At 36.2% G+C, this 23,804-nt stretch overlaps 1 protein-coding gene across 1 annotated transcript in view; it reads left to right on the plus strand.

Moving 5' to 3' along the window:
- The window catches only part of NELL2 (neural EGFL like 2), a 200,001-nt gene that overhangs the window by 132,204 nt on the left and 43,993 nt on the right, over positions 1–23,804 (plus strand). Inside the window, exons 13-14 of the mRNA XM_036761454.1 lie at positions 2,868–2,993; positions 19,954–20,076. Coding sequence (XP_036617349.1) covers positions 2,868–2,993; positions 19,954–20,076 — 249 coding nt within the window. The remainder of the gene's footprint in view (positions 1–2,867; positions 2,994–19,953; positions 20,077–23,804) is intronic.

Genomic DNA, 23,804 nt, shown 5'->3' on the forward strand with positions numbered 1-23,804 from the left:
AAGGAACTATGACAGGTTTAACTGGAAACATGACATGTAAATTCCAACATGTGTTAGAAAAGCCAGTTGCACTTATTGTTGTGCACATTTACTTGCTACTTCCTATCTCACTGGCCACACATATTCATTTTGGTTTTTTTTTAACATGCTCAAAAATATTTTTAAAAATAAACTTTTACTGATATCTTTTGTTTTCACATCACCTAAATTTGTCCTTATATTCTCCCTCTCTTCCTCCTTGGAGGAACAAATAATACATTTAATAACAAATAATACATTTAAAGGGGGGAAATGTAAAAGAGGAAGAAAAAAAATCAGTCAAAGCTCTAAATACCTTAAAAAAGGAAAATACATTAAATGTTTTATCTGTGGACTTCCCATCTCTTCAGAAAAATGTGGGAATGTGTGTTCTGATATCTCTTCTTTGGGGTCATGTTGTTCTTTCACCATATTCATAGTTTCTTATGCCACAATATTATTCTATTACATTTATGTGCCACAATTTATTTAGCTACTCCCCGATTGATAGGCATTTATTTTGTTTCTGGATCTTTTCTATCATCAAAAAATGCCGCTATAAATGTCTTAGTGTATACAGAGACTTGTTTTTATCAATGATTTCCTTGAGATATATGCCTAGTAGTGGAATCTTAATGAGGGTCACTCCTGAGACTGGAACCCTAGTGAATGTTTGATGAGCCTTTCTCTTCAAGTTTGTGATGACTTGGAATGGAAGGACCTGGGTTCAAACCTGGCCTCAGACACTTATTTCCTATGTGACCCTGGACAAATGACTTAACTTCTATTTGCCTCAGTTTCATCACCTGTGCCTACTTCTCAGGGTTGTTCCATCAAATAAGATAATCTTTGTAAAGTGCTTAGCACATTGCTTCACACATAGTAGCCACTTTGTAAATGCTAATTCTTTTCTTTTCCTTTTTCCTATCTGTGTACTGTTTGGTGAATAAAAGGTCTTTTGGATAGTCTCTGTCACTGTCTGTCTCTCTGTCTCTGTCACTCTTTTTTAAATTTTTATTTTATTTTAATTTATGGAATAAAACAAGCATTTCTATACCATAGTATAATAAAAAAAAAGATGTTAGCCCTTGAAATTGAAAATCTATATTTACAACTTGCTATTCCTTTTAAATATATAATATACTTATCATGTAAATTTCTTTTTTCCTTCCCCTTGAACCTAGAGATGGCTATAATTAGACACAAATATGTACATGTGTGTACATATATGTACATATACACATATGTTTATATATTTACACATACATACATATACACATTTATATATATGTGTGTGTGTAAAATCATTCTATACTTACTTCTATTTATCAGTTCTTTCTCTAGACATGAATAGTGTCTTCTTTCATATGTCCTTTATAGCTAATTTGGGTATTTATAATAGTCAATATGAAGTATTCGTTCAGAGTTGTTCTTAAAACAATATTGCTGTTATTATATACAGCGTTCTCTTGGTTCTGCTCTTGCTTTTCATTATTTCATGTAAGTCTATACATGTTTTTCCAAGATCATTGAGCTCATTATTTCTTATAGCACAGTAGTATTCTATCACAGTCATATACCATAACCCGTTTAGCCATTCCCCAATCGATTGACAAGATGTAAGGACAATTCTCTTAGATTCAGAGGGTGGAGGGGTTGCCTCCTTCCCCTGACCTGAAGTGGGCATATGGCATCCTCAACAAAATTGTCTTCTTTCCTTTAGTACTGAGAGATTTGTGACATCTCCAAAGGTCCTTACCAAAGTTTGGTTTGCAGCTGTGTCCAAAATGAAGCTAGTCCCAGACACAGGCTTGCCTATTTGTCTATATAATCACTGGCCACCCAATACAGAGAAGGATACTCTTCCCTGCCATCCACATATACCTCCAGAGCTTAGATTCATTTTTATATCTCATGTCCAGAAGGAAGGAAAAGACAATTTCTGTTTTGTCCTTTTGTATGCACTCTCTTTTCTACCTTGGAAGCTTTTATCTACTACACATTAAGTGGTCAGGAAACAGAGAATATGTGAGCATGCTCTGAAATAGAAAGTGAGGCCCTTCCATTACGTGCCATCACAAGCTCACCAAATAGCCACACGGGTCCACTGTTCATTTTCCCAGAAATGGACCTTCATTGACCAAAAAACTCTCACCCTTCAGCCCTATTACATTTGCAATAAGAAATAACCCTCTGGAAATGGTTGAAAGGAAGGATATATTGAAAATGCAGGTGATGTAAGAACCAAAAAAAGTATAAAAATAAGTTTTAAAGAGTATTCTCTCTTTTCACAGTTTTTCTTGGGGATTTTAAAATGGAGGTGAGAGTCCCTATCAGTTCAATTTAGTAGAACACCATGCAACTTGAAAGGCTCAGTAAAGTCCTCATTTATGTACATAATCTGCCCTTCGAATTCTATCACTATCCCTACTTTTGAAAAAAAGTCATTAACAAACTTTTAAAGACAGTTGCTCCAATTTGCAGTGTACATGAAATGCTTATTCTCTTCTCATCATATCTCTTCATATAAAATATATCCCGTATATCAAAAATAGCATCTTAGTGTTGACAAAGCTATATTAGCCTCTTTCATCAAAATATATAGATAGATGAAATTACTTTTCAAAAATTAGGAAGGATTAATGTTAATGTATTCTTCTTTGTAACTCCATAAAGAACTGTTAACAGAAATCAAATTCTGCTTCTGTAGTCTGAACATCACTCATTTTAAAAATAGAAATACAAAAATACTCTAAAATTTTATGATATTCAAGTAACTTTTCCCCTCAAATATTAGAAAAGCTCTAATAAAAGTTCTTGATCACTTGACACCCCTCCTCTTTTCACAGACATTGATGAATGTGCTGAAGGACACCATTATTGCCAGGAGAACACCATATGTGTCAACATACCAGGTTCTTTCATGTGCATCTGCAAAACAGGATACCTAAGAATTGATGATTATTCATGTACAGGTAAGAGATTACTATTTACAAAACAAAAATAACCATCATATATTTCAAATACTGTCAAAGAAAAAAATGCCAGTTTCAGTCAATCAGTAAACATTTCTTAAGAACCTATTTAAGTGATGCCTCTAGTGTCAGATACTATGTTAGGTATTTGGAATACAAAGGCAAAAATGAAATAGTCATTTCTCTTGAGGTGCTTACAATCCATCAAGGGAGACATAGCTTCTTATTCTTAAATAAAACCTAGAGACTATGGATCAAAAATTCTTCATATCTGATTGGGAAGTACTATTTATTTTTTTGGGACATTCATGAAAAAATTAGATGAAACTGTTTGCTGTAAACTATATACTTTAAAAATAAAATCAGCTAACAGTTTAGACTAGGTAGGTAAATGTATTACATTCCCTATTTTAAAATTATCTTTGATATGTCTTTTAATATTTTTCATAGTGGCATACATATCATATTGAATATCTTGTGATTTTGCTTTAAGAGAAGGAATAGCAAATTTTATATGACTTTGGTTGCTGATTCATGTTTTCAGCCAAATTACAAAACCTGAAATATGAATAGAAATAAGTGAAGACAAAATTTTAAAAAAAGTAATCTGTGGGGGCAGGTTCTAAAACCTTAAGAAAGGCCTTGTACAGAATGTAAAGCCTGAGTTGAACTTTGAAAGAAATAAGGGATACAAAAATGCAAAGGTAAACTTTCTAAGAATAGAAGGCAGCCAATGAAAAGAGGATGTCACAGAGGTATAATTGACAAGACTTGGCTACTGATTGGATATGTGAAGTGAATGAGAATGGGGAATTTAATGGCTCCCAGGGTGTGAAATTAGGTGACTGGAAAGATGGTGGTGCCATTGACAGAAAGGGGGAAGTTCACATTTTGTGGGGAAGATAATGAGTTTTACTTTGGATAGCTTTCATGCTTCTCATTTAGGAACATTAAGAAAAATTAGGGAAACAGAACAGTATGGTGTAAAACATGATTTGTCATGAAGCAAAAGACAACATAAATAAAGAACTTAGAGGTATATTTTAGTGATAGGATAGTAGTGGATTTTTTTTTTCAAGAACTGATGACCTAACAAAAGAAAAAAATATGTTCCAAAAAATACAAAACAAGACAATAAAACCTGGCCTGGACATGGAGATAACAAGAAAAAGTCTTAGCACTTCTATGAACAAGAGTTTGCCTCTTACATCAAAAAGCAAGTCTTCTCCAAATTTGTTGTCTTGTTCATGTTGAACAAGAAAATTGTTCAGTTTCTAAGTCACAAGATTTATTGTAAGATCTAGAACTAGTGATGTGGTGGTGAATGTTTAACAACAAGCTTTCTGGGGAAAAGCATGCATATGTACATACATGTTGTTTTATTCTCACTTTGAGTGAAGTAACACCCATTGAGTGAATGGGCCTCTTTAAGAAGTTAATCAATGGATTGTCCCTTTAATCAAACTCAGGAAAAAAAATCAAACTGGGAGGGGAAGATCCTCAGGGTTCCAGGCCAAAAGAGAAACAGTTACAATTTAGTATTTATATACACTCTGGGCTAGGAAGGCAGGGACCTATTGTCCAATCTATGAGCTCTAGAGTGAATTGGGTGAAAACCTGAAAAGACCTTAGCCTGAAAGGGTCAGGGTCTCCCAATGCATCCTGGGCCATCTCCAGTCACTTTGGTGAATATCAGGTCACTGGATCCAGGTGGCTCTGGAGAAGAAAGTGAGGCTGGTGACCTTGCACAGCCCTCTCTCACTTAAATCAGTCATCTTCAAGTTGTGTCATCATTTTCCTGATATTATGGTCCTGTTCAAGAAAATGAAGGACAAACACAACCTGTGAGTAGCCTCTCCCTCTCCCTCTCCCTTTCCCTCTCCCTCTGCTTTTCCCCTTTCCTCTCCCTCTCCCTCTACCTCCTCTTCCCAAAGACTGAAGTTTGCCTCCTTAACTTTGGGTTTACTGGCTAGATGTACATACATGAGTTTATTATATTACTCATCTAAAAGATGCGTAGCACATAATTTTCAAATAATAAAGTATACAATACTCTTTATTTCATGTAGCCAATTGATTTTCAAAGAATGTTTTCACTGATTTTTGCCAAAAAAGATATCTGTAGTCGGCCTATGTTTTCAATTCAAACCTAATTTGACATGAGTTGCATCTCAGTCTGACAACTCTTTTCCCAATAAATTTGTCTTTAAATCTGATATGTGATCTATTATGTGTTCTATTTCTCATCCTCATGCAAATTATATTCATTAAACTGAAACCTCTTTCAGCACCAGCACTACTGATAGCACTAGTAATATCTTTTCAGCTTTTTGCATTGTTACAGAGATTGGAACATTGTTTGATTCTACATCATTTTCTACAAAATCCTGAAAAACATTCAAATCAATTTCATGTTTCAAAATTTCATTTAAATAATACATTTTCTTCCAGTTATCCATGGTGAAGTCAGCTCTTCATAAGGCCAAATGGATGGTTGTAATAACTCAAAATAATTTAAATTGATTTCTTTCTAGTTTCTATCTGATGAAAGATGTAAATTCATGTGTTGAATTGTTTTCTAGTAAAATATTCCTAGGAAAAGCATTAAATGTGTCACTTTATTAAGTGGAATATTTTTAAATTTACCTGATAATCAAATATTCAACTTGAGCTTCGTGCTTTCTAGTCCCAGTGTTTAAATTTACCAAATCTCTGATGATGTGTTGCATAATTATTGTGTTTCTGAATGTTAGTTGCTCTCAAATACAATGAAGTTGATAGTAAAGAAAAATTGTCAGGAATGCTAACCATTGAAGCAAGGTCTTGATAGAAATAAATTTTAGCTAATCTCTCTGGCAAACCTGAATACGGCAAAGAATGAGAGAAATGCAGGAAACGCATACCATACAACAGTAGTAACTCATAAACTACATGCCACCTGTATAGGTCCCAAGATTCAATCAATATTTAATAATTTCCTTTTTGATTTCTTTAGCTACAGTTTCTAGCTTGGTTTGATGTTTGATGAGACTGGTGATAAATAGAAATAGTTTAAAATTGTTAACTTGTTTTATTCCCAATACCAAATCATTATGTAATAATTGTTATCAGTATTTAAAATGTCAAGTGATGATTTTAGGAAAATTTTCTAACAGCCTACCTACTCCATATTTTCTTCCCAGCATAATATTAGCACCATCAGAAAAATGCAACTAAGTCTGTTTTCAAAATTTATCATTAAAGCCACAATCATTTGAAGTTGATAATAATGTATTGTAAATGCATTCAGCTATGGAGGGCATCAATTCTTTTATTTTTTACCTCAAGATTAACTTTATTATTTTATACATAATTAAAACTTCATAAAATAAAAGTTCCTTACAGAATCCATAACTAGCCTGACCTTCCACTTTGGCCTAATCTTGGGGTTTTTAAAGAATACTCCCTATTTATAGAATTACAACATTGGAAAGAGTGCTAAAATTTGGTAGCATATGAAGAGTAATTCTTTGATTTCATAACAGTACTGACAGATTAGAGGCCAATTAGCTCTTCCACGCAGCCACTTGATTTTCTTTCAGAAATAGCATACTTATAAAGGCCCCTTAGGTTCAATGGTTATATATATCATTAGGCAGGACAGTGGGTTTTTTTATCGTGTCTTGATATTTTAATAGCATTTTTTCCAATTATATGCAAAGATGATTTTTAGCATTCATTTTTACAAGACTTTGAGTTTCAAATTTTTCTCCCTTCCTTCCCTTGCCTCTTCCTATAATGTTAAGCAATTTGATATAGGTCGTATATGTATAGTTGTGTAAAACATATTTCCATATTAGTCACATTTGTGAAAGAAGAAACAGACCACAAGGGAAAAAACATGAAAAATATAAAGAAAATAAAAATAGTATGCTTTGATTTAGATTCAGAGTTCAAAGTTCTTTCTCTGGATGTGCTTAGCATTTTCCATTGTGAGTCTTTTGTAACTGTCTTGCATCATTGTATTGATGAGAAGAACTCATTCATTCACAGTTGATCATCACACAATGTTGCTATTACTGTGTACCATCATTTCCTGGTTCTGCTCGTTTCACTTTACATACAAGTCTTTCCATGTTTTTCTGAAATTTTGATGACATCAGTTCTCAGTGGTACAATTGATTGAACTACTCAATCTGGATAAATCATTAGGGTGCTTTTCTTAGAAATCATAGATGCCTCATCAATTATGATAGAGATTTTTTATTTTATTCTATGATATTCTTAAATCTCTTTATCTTAATTTCTTTTGTGACTTGCTCTCCTATTCTTATTTCACAGTATTGTCTACATGAAGAATTGCCTACATCTGTTACATTTTTCTCTTGTAATTCTATTGTCCCCTCAGTGTCAGTAAAAGGACTATTTTGTTTTACTAAACTGCAAACAGTATTGAAAATTTTAAGGTAGCATCAACATTTTTATTATTTAGTTAATGCACTAAACTGAAAATTGAGTCATTAACTAATTCTTTAAGAAATGTTGAATTCAGTATAGGCTGTAGAAATTTCATGTTCTCTAATTTTTTTTAAGAGAAGTGTGCCTAGTAATTTTATTGCTGTCATTTGAGGTTACTAAATACATAATATATTCCTTGGACACATGGGCATGGTTTTCTGCTTTCACTCCTTAATGCTGACTTGTTAGACAATTTTTACATCTCAATCAGCTTTCTTTTATTTCAAATCTGTAGTACTGTTCTAGAGATATAAATGTTTGTTTTTCATTCCAACAGTTCAGAAGCATAAGATTAACTATATCTTCCCTTGAGAAACATAATATATTTTGTTTAATGATTGGTTATCCAACAGATTCCAAGTTTGGTAATGTTGGCTTTGACATTCCACAATGATTTTTGTTCCTATCATAATTTTCTGTTTGTTTTCACTTTGTTAACACTTAAAAACTTAATAGATCACTGTTATATTGGTATTTTCAGGATCAGAATCTGAAAAATAATTTTATTTTTTATTGGTAAAATTCACAATAATGTAAAAATTTTCACAACTTTTTGGCTATTCATGATGTAATAGTTACAGACATGACAAATATTTAAGTTTAATCTGCATTATTAACATATTCACCTCATATTCTTAACATATTATTTATAACATATTATTAGCATATTCACCCACCAATAAACAAAACAATAAATCAAACCTGATTTCTAGCACTTGCTAATTTCCAAGGTGTAAATACTCCCACCATGGCAGATTTCAAGTTGCCAGTGTGACATCACTGACCACTGAGTTAGGAAGAGATGTGCAGTAGGACACCATCATATAGTATTTCTACCAAATAGATACAGTGGATGTGAATAACTTCAAGAACATAGATAATAGGAAAATATAGTGAAATAATTAGAAAGTGATGAGTTTTGAGTATTTATTATCATTGTTTTAATATAATTTATTTAATTCCAAGTTCGCATAATTTAATTTTTAATAATGGATGTGGTTAAATTGTGTTGGCTTGCAAAATTCCTTAAAATTTAACTATTGGTTCTCATTACCCAGTATGAACAATCTCTAGTACACCATTATTAGAACACTGTTGTACAAGGGTTTTGGTATAAAACCAGTGTCTGAAGTATTTATGAAACAGAGTCAGGCACAGTATATTCCATGGCCTCATTGACTATATTTAGCAAAAAAGTGAGAGACTAGGTCACTAGGATGATAAAGATAATTTTTAAAAAAAAAGTCACACAAAAATTGAGGTTATTCATTGAGAGCTTCATCTTCTCATATTACTCATGTCTTCCACCACTATCTCCTTCTTCTCCCCACCTCATTTTTCTTGCCAAAGCAAACCCATCTGCAACAAAAGTGATTCTATTTTATACTGTTTTCAGCAGTTGCTTCTGTTATCTACACTATCTCACTAATCTTTAATTTCTCCCTGTCTGATGACTGCTTCCTTAATGCTTACAAACAAGCTAGTGTCTCCCTCATCTTCAAAAAATCTTCACTTGATCTCTCCATCTCCACTAGCAATTACTGTATATTTCTCCTCTCCTTTGTGGTTACACTTCTTGAAAAGGCTAAAATAGATGCTTCCACTTACTTTCCTTTCATTTTCCTATTCACTTTCTGCAGTCTGGCTTCTGACTTTATCATTCAACTGAAATAGATCTCTCCAAAGTTACCAATGATTTCTTAATTGACAAATGGTTGAGCAGATGACTTCCTGAAAATGATGGTGTCCTGAATGGGAAACAGTTCACCCACTTCCCACATTCTACTGAATGGAGGATGAACTGGAATAAGAAGAGATTTGTGTCAGGTCAATAAGGTAGCAATTTATTTCAATAGTCTTGGTGTGAGGAGCTGAGGGTCTGAACCAGTATTGTAGTATATCAGAGGAGAGAAAGGGGTGTATTCAAGAGATGTTACAAAAATTAAATCAATAGGCCTTGGAAAGAGATTAGATATAGTGGTGAGAGTGAGGAGTTAAGGATGATACATAAGTTATGAGCTGGATTTAGAGGAACAAGTTTGTAAATTATCTCTATAGATGTGATAGCCTCCTCCCTCTCTCTCTCTCTCTCTCTCTCTCTCTCTCTCTCTCTCTCTTTCATTTCCATTCTTCTGATTTTTCTGCAGAAACATACATTGAGAATCAATGCTTTGTATATGTACATCAAGTGTAATTCTTGGCTCAGTATATAATAGATCAAGCTAATATAAATTGAGCTACCAAGTACTTGGAGAATTTGGATATCCATTCATTCATTCAATAAGCATTTATTATGTGCCCACCGTATGCCACACACTGTGCTATATGCTGGGGATTTAAAAAAAACTAAACAAAGTAGTCCTTGTCCACAAGGCAACATGATGATAGATAAATAAGTGCAAAATATAAACAAAAATTGAAGACTTCCACTAGAAGGCAGCATTTTATCTGAACCTTCATTGAAGAAAGCCCCAGACCCTAAGAGGCATTATTGCTGGAGATCTGCTTGCCAGTAATGCCTGTATGAAGGAACAGAGATGAATGATGGTAAGTCAACTATAGAGAACACCAAGTAGACCAGTTTGGCTGGAACTTAGAATAGCCAAAAGGGAGTAACCTGGAAAGGTGAGCTAGGGGCAGATTGCAAAGGCTCTACAAGCCAGACAGAAGAGTATGTATTTTATTTATGTAATATATGTGTGTACATGTATACCTACAGATAAATAGATATATACATACATATATCCATGCACATTTATATATATATACATACACCATACATACACTATACATATATACACACATATATATACACCCATATATACATACACACAACACACACACACACACACACACACACACACACACACACACACATATATATATATATATATTACATACATAAAATCCATACTCTTCTATCTGGCTCTGTCTGGTTTGTAAAGCTTTTGCAATCTGCCCATAGCCCACCTTTCCAGGAGATAGCTAGATATATAGATACATAGATAGATACATAGATTGATTCCTATATGGAACTGGGCGCTACTAAAGCTTGCTAAGCAGAGGAGCAATGTGGTCAAAACTATGCTTTAAGGATATCACTTTGGCAGCTCCATGGAGAATGAACTAGAAAATAGAGAAACTGGAGAGACAAGACCAACTAGGAAGTGATTGTAATAGTCTATTTAAGAGGAGATAAGAGTGCAGGGTGGTGGCTGTGTAAGTGGACTGAAAGGGGCAAATAAGAAAAATACTATGGAAATGGAATTAATACAACTTTACAACTGAATAGATATGTGGCATGTAAGAGATTGAAGAGTTTGAAGTAATCCAAGGTTGTAAATGTGGGCAGGATGGTAGTACACTTAACCGAAACAGGAAAGTTGGGAAGAAGGCAAAGTTCATTTTGTTTTGGACATGTTGAGTTTGAGATGTTTATGGGAGTTCCATTACAAATTAGTGATAGAGGATTTAAAGTTAGAAGAAAGACTAGGGCCAGTTATTGGAATATTTGGAAGTCACCTGAATATTGATGAAATTTGAAACCATGGGAGGTAATGAGATCACTGACAATATACTGAAAGAAGACACCCATAGTTAATAAGTGGAATGTGGATGTTGATCCAGAAAATGAAATAGAAGAGAAATGAAAAACTTTCCCATTCAACAAACTCTAGTGGCTCCCAATTGTTCCATAGGATAAAATATAAACTCCCCTGTTTCTATATTAAAGCTCTAACCAAAATCTATCTCTCCAGCTTCATTGAACATTACTTCATCTCCCCACTCTAATATACTCTTCTCTGTTTCTGTGACATGCTCTTTCTCTGTGGCTACTCTCTCAACTACCCACTCGCACTGACAAATTGAGTCCCCAGAGCAAGGCTGCCTATTTGTCTAATGCCTGAGAATCTAGAGGTAGTTCCAGGTAATTAAGAGGGTATCTTTATAATGATATAGCTAGCACCCACTGGTGTGCTCCCTCTATTGTTTATCCATTGATAAACATTAGCAGATTTCTTTTTGGAAATGGTTATTTGCTATGGTGGTATAGCTGGTACATTAACCCACCAAAAGTCTGTGATATACTCTCCAACAAGTATATACATATTCCAGAGGAAAGTTGGCTCAAACTTATAGGACATGAAAGGGAGTAGTAGCCCCTGGAAGTTCATTTTACAGCAGTTCTCAAGATGTTTGCTTGTGGTATGGTATAGTTTTTCTATGGGGATCCTTGTATAGCTTTGAATCTGTCTTTCTTCACTGTGCCCACTTTGTCCATGGTTCCTGTTTTAAAATGATTATTGCTAGGTTTTCCAGATATGCCATGGGGTTGCCTATGGAAAGTATAAAAACTTCCCAACTATTTGAAACTCACAAAGTCCTCCTCTAGACAAATGTAGAAGGAAGAAGTTTGAGACCTAAGGCTAAGACCAAAGCTCTTGTCCCCTGAAAATAATTACTTGTCAGGAGCTTGGCTGGCTCATTATATGTTTATTATATCCTGGATTTAAAATTTGCTTTCTATGTTATAGAAAATCCACAAAGACAAATGAATTTTCCTTAGTCAATATCAATGCACTTCCTGTGCAATATGGCTCCCTTTCCTCTACTGACTTTCAAGGACTTCTAAATGGAACAAAGAGTTTTCTAACCTATTCTCAAGCCATATATACATAAACACATCTTCCTCTTCTCACCTAGTTCACAAGATTGTTCTCATGGCAGGGGTGAGGGAGTTAGGGAAAATTATCTTGTCATGTACTTTAAGTGGGATGGGGTAATAGATGGTTCAGTTGATCCTTTTCTCTCCCTTCCTCCACCGCATTCTAATATTTCCTATCTTTAGCAAATCTATTGGAGTGTGTATGCAAAGTCCATGGTCTGAAATCCCAGACAGATCTTTAGTGACTTGGAGAGACTCTGCATTGTGCTTTTTTAATATCTTCTCTAGAGCCTTGTATTTAAAAACACTCTCAGGAAAAAATCTGTGTGGTACAGCTTATAATCAAATTCAGTTATTAATATTCTTTCATACTTCCAAATTCATGCTAATACTGCTTAACAAACAAATAGCATTTGGAAGATTAATTCCTGTTTTATTGCTTGCAAAAAGGCTTGTGCAGTACAATTACCCATTGGCCCCAAAAGAGGTTGAGGTCCTGGCCATCTCTCTCCTGAACTGACAGTCCCTTACTTTGGGCTTAGTTGGATATCAAGGGCCACATCAAAACCATTCCTGGGTCCATTGAAACATTGGGGGTCTGGGATCCTCATTCTCTCCCTTTCACACTGAGGCTCTTTTATGCTGGAGCCTTCCATCTCCAAACATTATAGGTTTAATCACTGACTGGTCATTTATTATCCTTCATTCTTGAGGAGGACCAAAATGACATCATTTGGGGTCAAGTATGTCTGACTGTGGTCTATCAGTTCAATACAAGCTCAGAAAGCTCTACAATAGATCAGACACAAATGGTCCATATGAACATTTGGAGTGGAGATGTCTCTAAATTTGCATGTCTCATATTTCTTTTGAGCTACTGCAATTTTCCTCTGCTTATAGAGTACAACACTTTTTTCTGATTCAGGCATTACATGCTGGATAGTCCTGTACCAGTGTCTCCCATGTCTCATAATCAATTCCAAAATTCTTCAAGAGAGAGATCTTGAGAGTGTCCTTGTCTCTCTTCTGACATGCATGTAAACACTTGCATTGTGTGAGTCCTTGATAAAATAGTCTTTTATGCAAACATACTTTTAGCATTCAAACAATATGGCCAGCCCACTGGATTTCAATGAATGGCAGTTCAACTTGAGTAAGGATCTGTGTCTGGTATGTTATTTTACCAGATGATCTTCAGAATCTTCCTAAGACAATTTAAATGGAATAATTCAATTCCCTGGCATGACACTGGTATGCTTTCCAGGTTTCAAAAATGAGGGCAACACAACCACTTTGTGGACCTTCAGTTTGGTAGGCAACCTAATACCTTTTCTCTCCCACACTTTCCTTTGGAGCCTCTCAAACATTGAACTATCTCTGGCAATGTGTGTACCAACCTTATCCTCTACATAGACATCCCTGGAAAGTATATTGCCAAGATAAGTGAATTTATCCACAGCATTCAAAATTTCTCCATTTCCTATAACCAGTGCTTCCCTCCCTTTGGTGTTGGTGGGGTAGGACTTTTTTTTTTTAAACTGTTTTCTCTTTTAGAATGCTAAAGTAATCAAGTACCTTTGATTAGGTCATGCTAGGTGCTAAGCCCCAGGCCCACACCCTTTTGCTGATTAGGTATGAAGCCTTTGGACCCTAAGAAGGGTATATAAACTCAGAGGTTAGCATTTGGTTTGGGGCTCTCATTCACTGGAAGAGTGATGTGGAGACTCTGGATAGTCATTGGAGCTCCCGGGCTTTGAAGACACCCAGATGTTGGTGCTTCTTTTTTTTGGTAACTATGCATGTGATGTCTTCATCAAACAAAGACTGTCTGTTGAATTGTGTTATTTGCTCTGTTTATATTGTCTCTGTAATTTCTGTTTGTATTTGCTCTGAAGTTCAGGGTGTGGGCTTTTCCCCCTGAACTAAGTGAATTATATATATATATATATATATATATATATATATATATATATATATATATATATACACACACACACACACACACACACACATATATATATATATATATATATATATATATATATATATAATTAAAGTGAGATTGTTAACCCCTTAAAGTTGCTTTCCTTAGAAAAGCAGATCAAATAACCTGTGCTAGTGGCCCTTGTTGCTGGTCTGGTTGGGTCTTACACCCCCACAACAGCTGCTAGCCACATTGTTGTTACACCTGTATTTCCTTGGTGTTAATTGTTAGGTCAAAATTAGCACAAGCAGCAGAGAATCAATCCATATTTTGTTGCATCTCAGCCTCACAAGCTGCATTGAGTGCACAATCATCTGCCAACAAAAAGTCACACGCCAACTCTCCTTCCATTTTGTCTCAGCTTGTAGCCACTTCAAGTTAAATAATTTACTGTCAGTGCAGTAACTGATCTTGATGCTGTTTTCATCTTCATTCAATGTGTCCAACAACATCACAGAAAACATCATGCTAAACAGCATGGGAGCAAGCACACAGCCATCTGTCACTCCACTGGTAACTGGGAAAACATGACAGCATCATCCATTACCTAGATCCTGGGCAAGCATTCAATCATGAAACTGGTGTACGATACTGATGAACTTCTCTAGGAAACCAAATTTTGCTGTAATTTTCCACAAGCCCTCATGAGTGACAGTATCAAAGTCCTTGTTTAGATCAACAAACATTGTATACAGACCTCTCTTCTGCTCCTGGCATTCTTTCTAGGGTTGTCAAGCAGCAAACCCTATATCAACCTTTGCACAGCCCTTTCTGAAGTCATGCTAGTTCCCAGGTAGATGACCATTTGCCAAGTGAAGGATCATCCTATTAAAAAAGACTCCATCAAGAATCTTTCCAGCAATGACTAAGAGAGAGACCAGCACCCCCACCTTGTGATTTCCCTTTCCTTCATTGAAATGGACAATGGAGACATTCTTGAACTCCTGCGGGGTAACCTCCTCTTGCCATATAACATTCAAAACTTCAGTCAGTTTTTGTATGAGTGGTGGACCCCCTGCCTTATAAATCTCAACTGGAATAGAATAAGCACCAGGCACTTTCCCACATGAAAGGAGTCTAATGGCATTCAAAACCTTTTCTTAAGTTGAAAGTTTGGCTAGAGAGATATTGCCTTCAACCTGAAGTATACAATCAATGGCTTCAGCATTGATTGATGACAATCTGTTGAGAACACTATGGAAGTGTTCAGCCCATATCTCCAGAATCATGTCCTTATCACTAATCAATGTGTCTCCTTCAGCACTGAGTAACTGAGATGCACTATAAGTCTTTGGCCCATAAATACCCTTCAAGGCATCATAAAAGCACTTTGGGCTGTTACTATCAGCATGAAATTGAATTTCATTTTGCCTTCTTACTGAGCCAATAATCCTGCATCTTCCTCTCAGCTTCACTTGATAGAATTAAACACTGCCTTCTTAGTGACTGACAAACTGCTAGTAAACCCTGTGCTGTTCTCATTTTTTAAAAGTTTAGCATCTTGTAGAATTATAAGTTTAAAAGGAATAACTACCCCTATTCTTTGGAGGAATAAAATCATATTATCTACTTTCAATTATAGGATTGTTGGATACATCTCCTTTTTAGGCAGTGACTGGAAAAGAATGAATATTTAGAAGAGCAGCTACATAGAGGAGCTTCAGAGAAACAGCTTTGACCCCAGAGTTTCTTACAGAATAGCAAAAGTTTGGATTTGGAGTCTTCTTACAATTATTAGTCAAGGTGACGGTTCTCTTTTGAACTATCATTTGGAGAAGTCTGGAAATAGACTACATATCCACACTCATTCATGCATTTGGATGATTTTGAAGTCAAGTAAAGGAGTCACTTCTGAATTTGCCATGTTACTAATCTTCAGCTTCCTACCTACACTTTATAATCCTATCTCAGAAGAACTCTCTTCCTCAGAATCCAAATTCTGCTTGGTGTAAGGAAAAATTACATAACTTTTAGAACTATTCAAATGTAAAATGAGGAGGAGAGGGATTAAAACAGTAAAGCAATAAACATAACATCAACGATAATCACGATTATGCCTATGTAGTTCTGTATTGTAAGGTATGAGAGACACTCCATGAAGGTAAAAGAAGTATAACATTTATTCAGACACCAGAAAATCATATCCTATAACCAAATGTTCAGCTCCCATAGCCAGTCAGCCCACTTTATCATAACAGCAAGGAACTTAAAACACCATATCACAGCCTGGAGCCTGGCCATCCCTGAACTTTTCCAACTCCCTGCTGGGGTCTTCCCCAAAACAAACTCAGAGTACAGTTGGGTCAGCCAGTTAGGCTCTAACTATCACGAGGGTAGCCATTAGCAGCCATAACACCTTTTACTCTCTCTGCATTTTCCTGTGGCATAACTTCCTTTTCCTATCAGGAAGCTCCTCCCACCATGTAACTTAGGCTTCCTGTGATGCAAGCAGGTCACATGGCCCATTAATTGGTGGGAAAGATCTTCAAATCTAATTGCTACTACAGGGATTTAAGAATCTTCTAGGAGAAGTTGGATGATCACTTGTTAAAGATGATATATTTGGGAATTCCTGTTGTAATAGATGATCTCTGAAAACCCTTCCAAAACTTTATAGGTCTGTAACTACTTGATGGTACTCCATTAGATTCTTCACATGTACCCCCTCTGAAGAGGTTATGAAAGAATGTGTCTGTGTCCTTTCACTTATGTATTTTTGAAAACAATTATTTATTTTTATTTTTTTTATTTAATGTTTTTAGTTTTAAACATTGATTTCCACAAGATTTTGAGTTACAAATTTTTGCCTAATTTCTACCCCCGAACCCTAACATGGCATATATTCTGCTTGCCCATTTTCCCAGTCTGTCCTCCCTTCTATCACCCCACTCCCCCTTCCCCCTTCCCCCTTATCCTCTCTTCCCTTACTATCTTGTAGGGCAAGATAGATTTCTATATGCCATTGCCTGTATATCTTATTTCCCAGTTTTATGCAAAAACAACTTGTTAAAAAACATTTGTTTTTAGAACTTTGAGTTCCAAATTCTCTCCCTTCTTCCCTCCCCACCCACCCTCCTAGAGAAGGCAAGCAATTCAATATAGGGCACACATGTATCATTATGCAAAACACTTCCATAATAGTCATGTTGTGAAAGACTAACTATATTTCCCTCCATCCTATCCTGTCCTCCTTTATTCAATTTTCTCCCTTGACCCTAACCCTTTTCAAACGTGTTTTACTTTTGACTGCCTCCTCCCCTATTCTGCCCTCCCTTCTATCATCCCCCCCAGAGTCTGATCCCCTTGCCCCCTACTTTTCTGTAGGGTAAGATACCCAATTTAGTGTGTATGTTATTCCTTCCTCAAGTCAAATCCGATGAGAGCAAGATTTACTCATTCCCCCTCACGTGCCCCCTCTTCCCTTCCAACAGAACTGCTTTTTCTTGCCACTTTTATGTGAGATAATTTACCCCATTCTATCTCTCCCTTTCTCCTTCTCCCAATATATTCCTCTGTCACCAATTAATTTTATTTCATTTTTTAGGCATCATCCCTTCATATTCAACTCACCCTGTGCCCTCTCTCTCTCTCTCTCTCTCTCCATATATATATCTCTATATCTATATATATCTATATCTATCTATATATATATATATATATATGTATATGTATGTATGTATGTATATATTCCCTTCAACTACCCTAATACTGAGAAAGGTTCCATGAGTTACAACTATCACCTTTCCCTGTAGGAATGTAAACAAAATGCCCCAACTTTAGTAAGTCCCTTATGATTTCTCATTCCTGTTTACCTTTTCATGCTTCTCTTGATTCTTGTTTTTGAAAGTCAAATTTTCTATTCAGCTCTGGTGTTTTCATCAAGAATGTTTGAAAGTCCTCTATTTTATTAAAATCCATATTTTACCGTAAAGTAGTATACTCAGTTTTGCTGGGTAGGTGATTCTTGGTTTTAATCCTAGAGCCTTTGACCTCCGGAATATCATATTCCAAGCCCTTCAGTCCCTTCATGTAGAAGCTGCTAGATCTTGTGTTATCCTGATTGTGTTTGCACAATATTCAAATTGTTTCTTTCTGACTGTTTGCAATATTTTCTCCTTGACCTGGGAACTCTGGAATTTGGCAACAATATGCCTAGGAGTTTTCTTTTTGGGATCTTTTTCAAGAGGTGATTCATGGATTCTTTCAATTTCTATTTTACCCTCTGACTCTAGAATATCAGGGCAATTTTTCTTGATAATTTCTTGAAAGATGATGTAGACATGATGTAAGCTCTTTTTTTGATCATGGCTTTCAGGTAGTCCAATAATTTTTAAACTATCTCTCCTGGATCTATTCTCCAGGTCAGTGGTTTTTCCAATGAGATATTTCACATTGTCTTCCATTTTTTCATTCTGTTGGTTGTGTTTTATAATTTCTTGATTTCTCATAAAGTTACTAGCTTCTACTTGCTCCGCTCTAATTTTTAGGGTGGTATTTTCTTTGGTGGTCTTTTAGACCTCCTTTTCCATTTGGTTAATTCTACCTTTTAAGGCATTCTTCTCCTCATTGGCTTTTTGGAGCTCTTTTGCTGTTTGGGTTAGTCTATTTTTTAAGGTGTAATTTTCTTCAGTATTTTTTTGGGTCTCCTTTAGCAAGTTGTTGACTTGTTTTTCATGATTCTCTTGCATCACTCTTATTTCTCTTCCCAATTTTTCTTCTACTTCTCTTACTTGCTTTTCCAAATCCTTTTTGAGCACTTCCATGGCCTAGACCAATTCATATTTTTCTTGGAGACTTTTGAGGTAGGATCTTTCACTTTGTTGACTTCTGGCTGTATGTTTTGATCTTCTTTGTCACCAAAAAGATTATATAGCCCTTTTGCACTGCTTGCTCATTTTCCCAAACAATTACTTGACTTCTGAGCCTTTTCAGAGTAGAGAATGTTTTGTCCCAAGATTCAGCGGTTTTGCACCGATGTTTTCAGAGCTACTTCTATTCTGAGGTGGCATGATACTCCTCTGCTGGCATGTGCTCTGGTCTGTGAGTGCAGTTACTCCTTTCTGCCATGTAACTACCAGGAGGACTCCCTGTCCACAGCTGCCACAAAGCCCTGCCATACCAGTGCTCCTCCTCCCCCAAGAACTGCCAACCAGAACCGTGTCCCAGATCCAAGCAAGGCAAAGCAAGAGAACCTTGCCTCAGCACCAGCAAAGAAGTCCCTGCATTCATGCTCTGATCAGTCACTTGATTCCCCCCACTGTCTGTGGGCCTGGAGCCAAAAGAAACCTCTGTAGCTGCAGCTGCAGCTGGCACCTCTTCTCCCACCCTGGGGCTGGGCCCAGACCCCCCACTTCTCTCACCCAGGTCCAACTGTTTTCCCACTGACCTATTCAGTTGTCTTTGGCATTTGTGGTTTGAGAAGTCTGGAAACTGCCACAGCTGCCAGTGATTCAGTGCCCTGAGGCCTGCTCCTTGTGGTCTACTCCAACTGGTCTGTCTGGGCGTGGCCCACATTGGGCTGTGCTCTGCTTTCAACATGGTACTATAGATCCTTCCCAGTGACTGTCCAGGCCATCTTTGGCTGGAGACTTGTTTCACTCTGTCATTTTATGAGCTCTGTAGCTCTAGAATTTGTTTAGAGTCATTTTTCCAGGTGTTTGGAGGGAGTTGGGGGAGAGCTTAAGCAAATCCCTATTTTCAAGCCACAATCTTGGCTCTGCCCCCCAGGAAAATAATTATTTAAAAGAAGTTTTATTACCTGAAAATGTTCTCAACACTCAGTCCTTAATGATAATTTTTTTTTACACCTTCAGAGCATGACGAGTGTATTACAAATCAGCACAACTGTGACAAAAATGCACTATGCTTCAACACTGTTGGAGGGCATAATTGTGTCTGTAACCCTGGCTATATAGGAAATGGAACCACATGTAAAGGTAAAGTAAAACACAAAGTATTTTAATCAGTTAATTTTAGAGTGCTGCTATGGAGGCTGTATGGCATACAAAACAGAACTCACATAAAATAAAATTTTGGTACTTATTGTTTGTTGACATTGTTTATGTCTATTTAAATATATACATTTCTGAATTTTAGCTTTAAAAGATAAAACCAAAATTTTAGTTGAAGGTGACTCATTTCAAATGACTAACCTTATCTCCCCCCAGAGTAGACTCTTCTTTATGAATGCCTTTCATTATATCTTGCAAATGTCAAATTTGATGAATACCCCAGTATTGCTAGAAAGTTGAATTACATAGCAATATAATATTTTTCATACATTCTATGAAAACTCTCTAGAACACATATTTCTCTCTATAAAATTATGCCATATGTAATCAGAATAGAAAATGCACTAATAATAAAAAATAAATTTTAAAATATTATTTTGAGTAAAATCATTTGCTTTATCTCTTCAAATTGATTTGTGAACCATAGACAATCTTCCCTGTATTCCTGTAAGATGTAAAATTGAGTACTATTTAATACATAAGAAAAGGAATTGAGATTGAGATTTGAATAAAAAGGCAATTATTTTTCTTTGTCCTGAGACTTAACTCAGGTGGGATCTCGTAGGATTAAAAAAAAAAAACAAAGTTATACTTTAGGTAGATATAGGAAAAAAATGTGAGCTACATCACTGATAGGTGCCAGCTAATTCAATATCCTGATCCCAAATAAAGGTTGTAAATGATAATTTTAGTAAAAAATGAAAACAGAAAAGAATATGTAAAAAGAATACATAAAAGCAATAGTGAAATATTTCTGGAGGATAATTATTCAGTTTGAAGGCTGACCACAGTGGTCAGGAAAGAAATCAGCTTTTGCTGATTTGGGGCAAGATATTAGATAAGATACATAAGAAACAGAAACTTTGGTTTTTTGGTCTCAGGTGGCTTAGAGTCCAGTGGAAATTGGATAGACTCAAATATGCTAAACGAAAGTAATAAAACATAGACATATGGTAAATGCTACAGTGAAAACATTAGTGAGAATGGGGGGAAAGGAGGTAATTTATTGGTGTAATGTTACTGTAGAAAGTGAATCTATATTCTTTAAGAAGATATGGAAGCATTATCAGTATAGTATCTGCTCCCAGGTATCAAAGTTGAGGCATGGTGCTTGATAAGAAAAAATGATTAGGACATTGCTGATGCAAAAGTGCTAATGCACATGAAAAATGACAAAGTACATATGAGTAATTGAAAGGATGTTTACCTCAATGAAATGGAGAGTTAAGTCAGTTAGGTAAGAACAAGCTCCTTAAAACAGATTCTTATGAGTTACAATGCAATATAAGAAATGAATAAGGATATTACAGACTTTAGGAGAAAATGAATGCACAATCAGAATAATACTTGAATAATCACAGAATATCAAAGCCAGAAGAGACATCAGAAGTTGTTTAGTTTAATCTATACCTGAGCAGTGATCTCTTCTATAGCTTACATACTGGCGATCAAGAAAAAATCAATTCTATTCGATGAATATTTATTTAGCTTTTACCATGTTCAAAGCACTGGGCTAAACTATAGGGATACAAATTTCAATTTGACAGAGACCTTGTCCTCAAGATAATATTACAATAAGAAAGCATGTATAAAAATAACTATGCTAACAAGGAAGAATGCAAAGTAGTAGTCCAAGCAAAATGCTAGGAGAAGTTTTTACCTGAGAGGGAGGGAACAGGTCCAGAAGGTAGCATAGATAAAATGGCATCTGATTTGAGCCATAATGGAAAGGTAAAGTGAGGTGGGAGATTTTATTATAGGCATGACAAGCAGGAGAAAAACTAAGAGATAGAAAAGGGAAATATGTATATATAGAGAGAGAGATGGATAATGGAGGCATCCTTGAACTCCAGGGGGATAACCTTCTCTTGCCATATAACCTGGAAAATTTTAATCAGCTTTTATATGAGCAATGGAACCCCTACCTTGTAAATCTCAGCTGGAATAGAATCAGGACCAGGTGCTTTGCCACATGAAAGGAGCCTAATGGCATTCAAAACCTCTTCTTCAGTTGGAGCTTTAGATAGATTTCAACTTGAGGTAAACAGTCAATGGCTTCAGCATTGATTGATGATGGTCTGTTGAGAACACTATGGAAGTGTTCAGTCCATCCCTCCAGGATCATGTCCTTAGCACTGAGTAGCGGAGATACACCATAGGTCTTTGGCCCATAAATAGCCTTCAGGGGATCATAAAAGCACTTCGGGTTATTACTATCACTATAAAACTGAATTTCAGTTGCCTTCTTACTGAGCCAAGAATCCTGCAACTCTCTAAGCTTTGCTTGTACTTTACTTTTGATGGAATTAAATGCTGCCTTCTTAGAGATGGGTGAGCTATCCTGCTGGTAAACCTTGTAGAATTCCCATTTTTCATTTAGCATCATCTGAAATTCCCCATCATTTTCGTCAAACCAGTCTTGGTGTTTGTAAGTATTCTGATCCAGATGAGCAAATGCAGTGCTATACACCAAATCTCTGAAAGTTCCTCACTCCTTTTCTCCTCTACTGTTGCCAACTGTGTATTGGTTCAACAAACTGTTTCCTCTCAGAGAAGAGCTCTAATCTGTCGACATTAATTCTTCTGTTAGTCATTTTGCCTTAGGGGTTCCACTTTTGCTAAATGCAAATATTTAGCTTGAAAAGGATAAGTCTATGATCCATCCAGCGCTCTGCACCACACATTGCCTTCCTCAGTCTCACATCCTGTCTCTTCTCCATTCAATCACATAGTCTATTGAATGCCTGTGTTTGCTGCAAGGGTGCATCCATGAAGTTTTATTGTGTTTAGGTAAACAGAAGACAGTGTTGGTGATGAGAAAATCATGAGATACACAAATCTTCTGTAGTAAGTGACCATTGCTGTTGCTGTTTCCAACTTCATTCCTCCCTAGGACTCCCTGCCAAGTCTGGCAGTCTGAGTCTACCCTAGCATTAAAGTCACCCAGAATTATAAGCTTGTTCCCTTTTGTCACATTGATGATAAGGGTCCCAAGGTCTTCATAAAATTTTCCTTTGACCTCATCAGGGTTCATCATGGTGGGAGCATAGGCATTGATGATGGTGGCATGAAGTTTTCAAGCAAGTGGAAATTGCATTGTCATGAGCCTGTTGTTCACTCTTTTTGGCAGTCATACAAGCTTGTTGACTAGATTAGTTTTGATTGCAAAACCTATGCCAGATTCACAGAGCTCCCCTTCACTGTGGCCACTCCAGAAAAACATGTATTCAGGTCCAACTTCAGTAAGCTGGCCTTCATTTGCCAGCCTTGTTTCACTCAGGGCTGCTATTTGGATGCAATACCTACTGAGCTCTCTTGCAACAAGAGCTGTTCGTCTTTCAGGTCTACTGGATTTTGTGTTGTCTATAAGTGTGTGCACATTCCATGTGCCAATGGTAAGAGGAATCATCTTTGCAGACGTTTTTGTACATTTCTTTGTATTTTGACCGCAGAGTGGGATTCCCTGCCTGCTGTGGTAATCAGGCCAGGGTTGGGTAAGCAAACAATTTTTAGGGTACCTTTTCTAGTCCCCTCCTCACACCAGGAAGTGAGCAGTGTGATCCTTAAAAGGCTGCTCAGACACTCAGGGGGCTGCCAAATCCCACTGCTGACTCCAGTGAGAAACGACCCTATGGCCTGGGCCACCTGTATGC

Source organism: Trichosurus vulpecula, chromosome 5 (genome assembly GCF_011100635.1).
Source record: "Trichosurus vulpecula isolate mTriVul1 chromosome 5, mTriVul1.pri, whole genome shotgun sequence".
Classification (NCBI taxonomy): Eukaryota; Metazoa; Chordata; class Mammalia; order Diprotodontia; family Phalangeridae; genus Trichosurus; species Trichosurus vulpecula.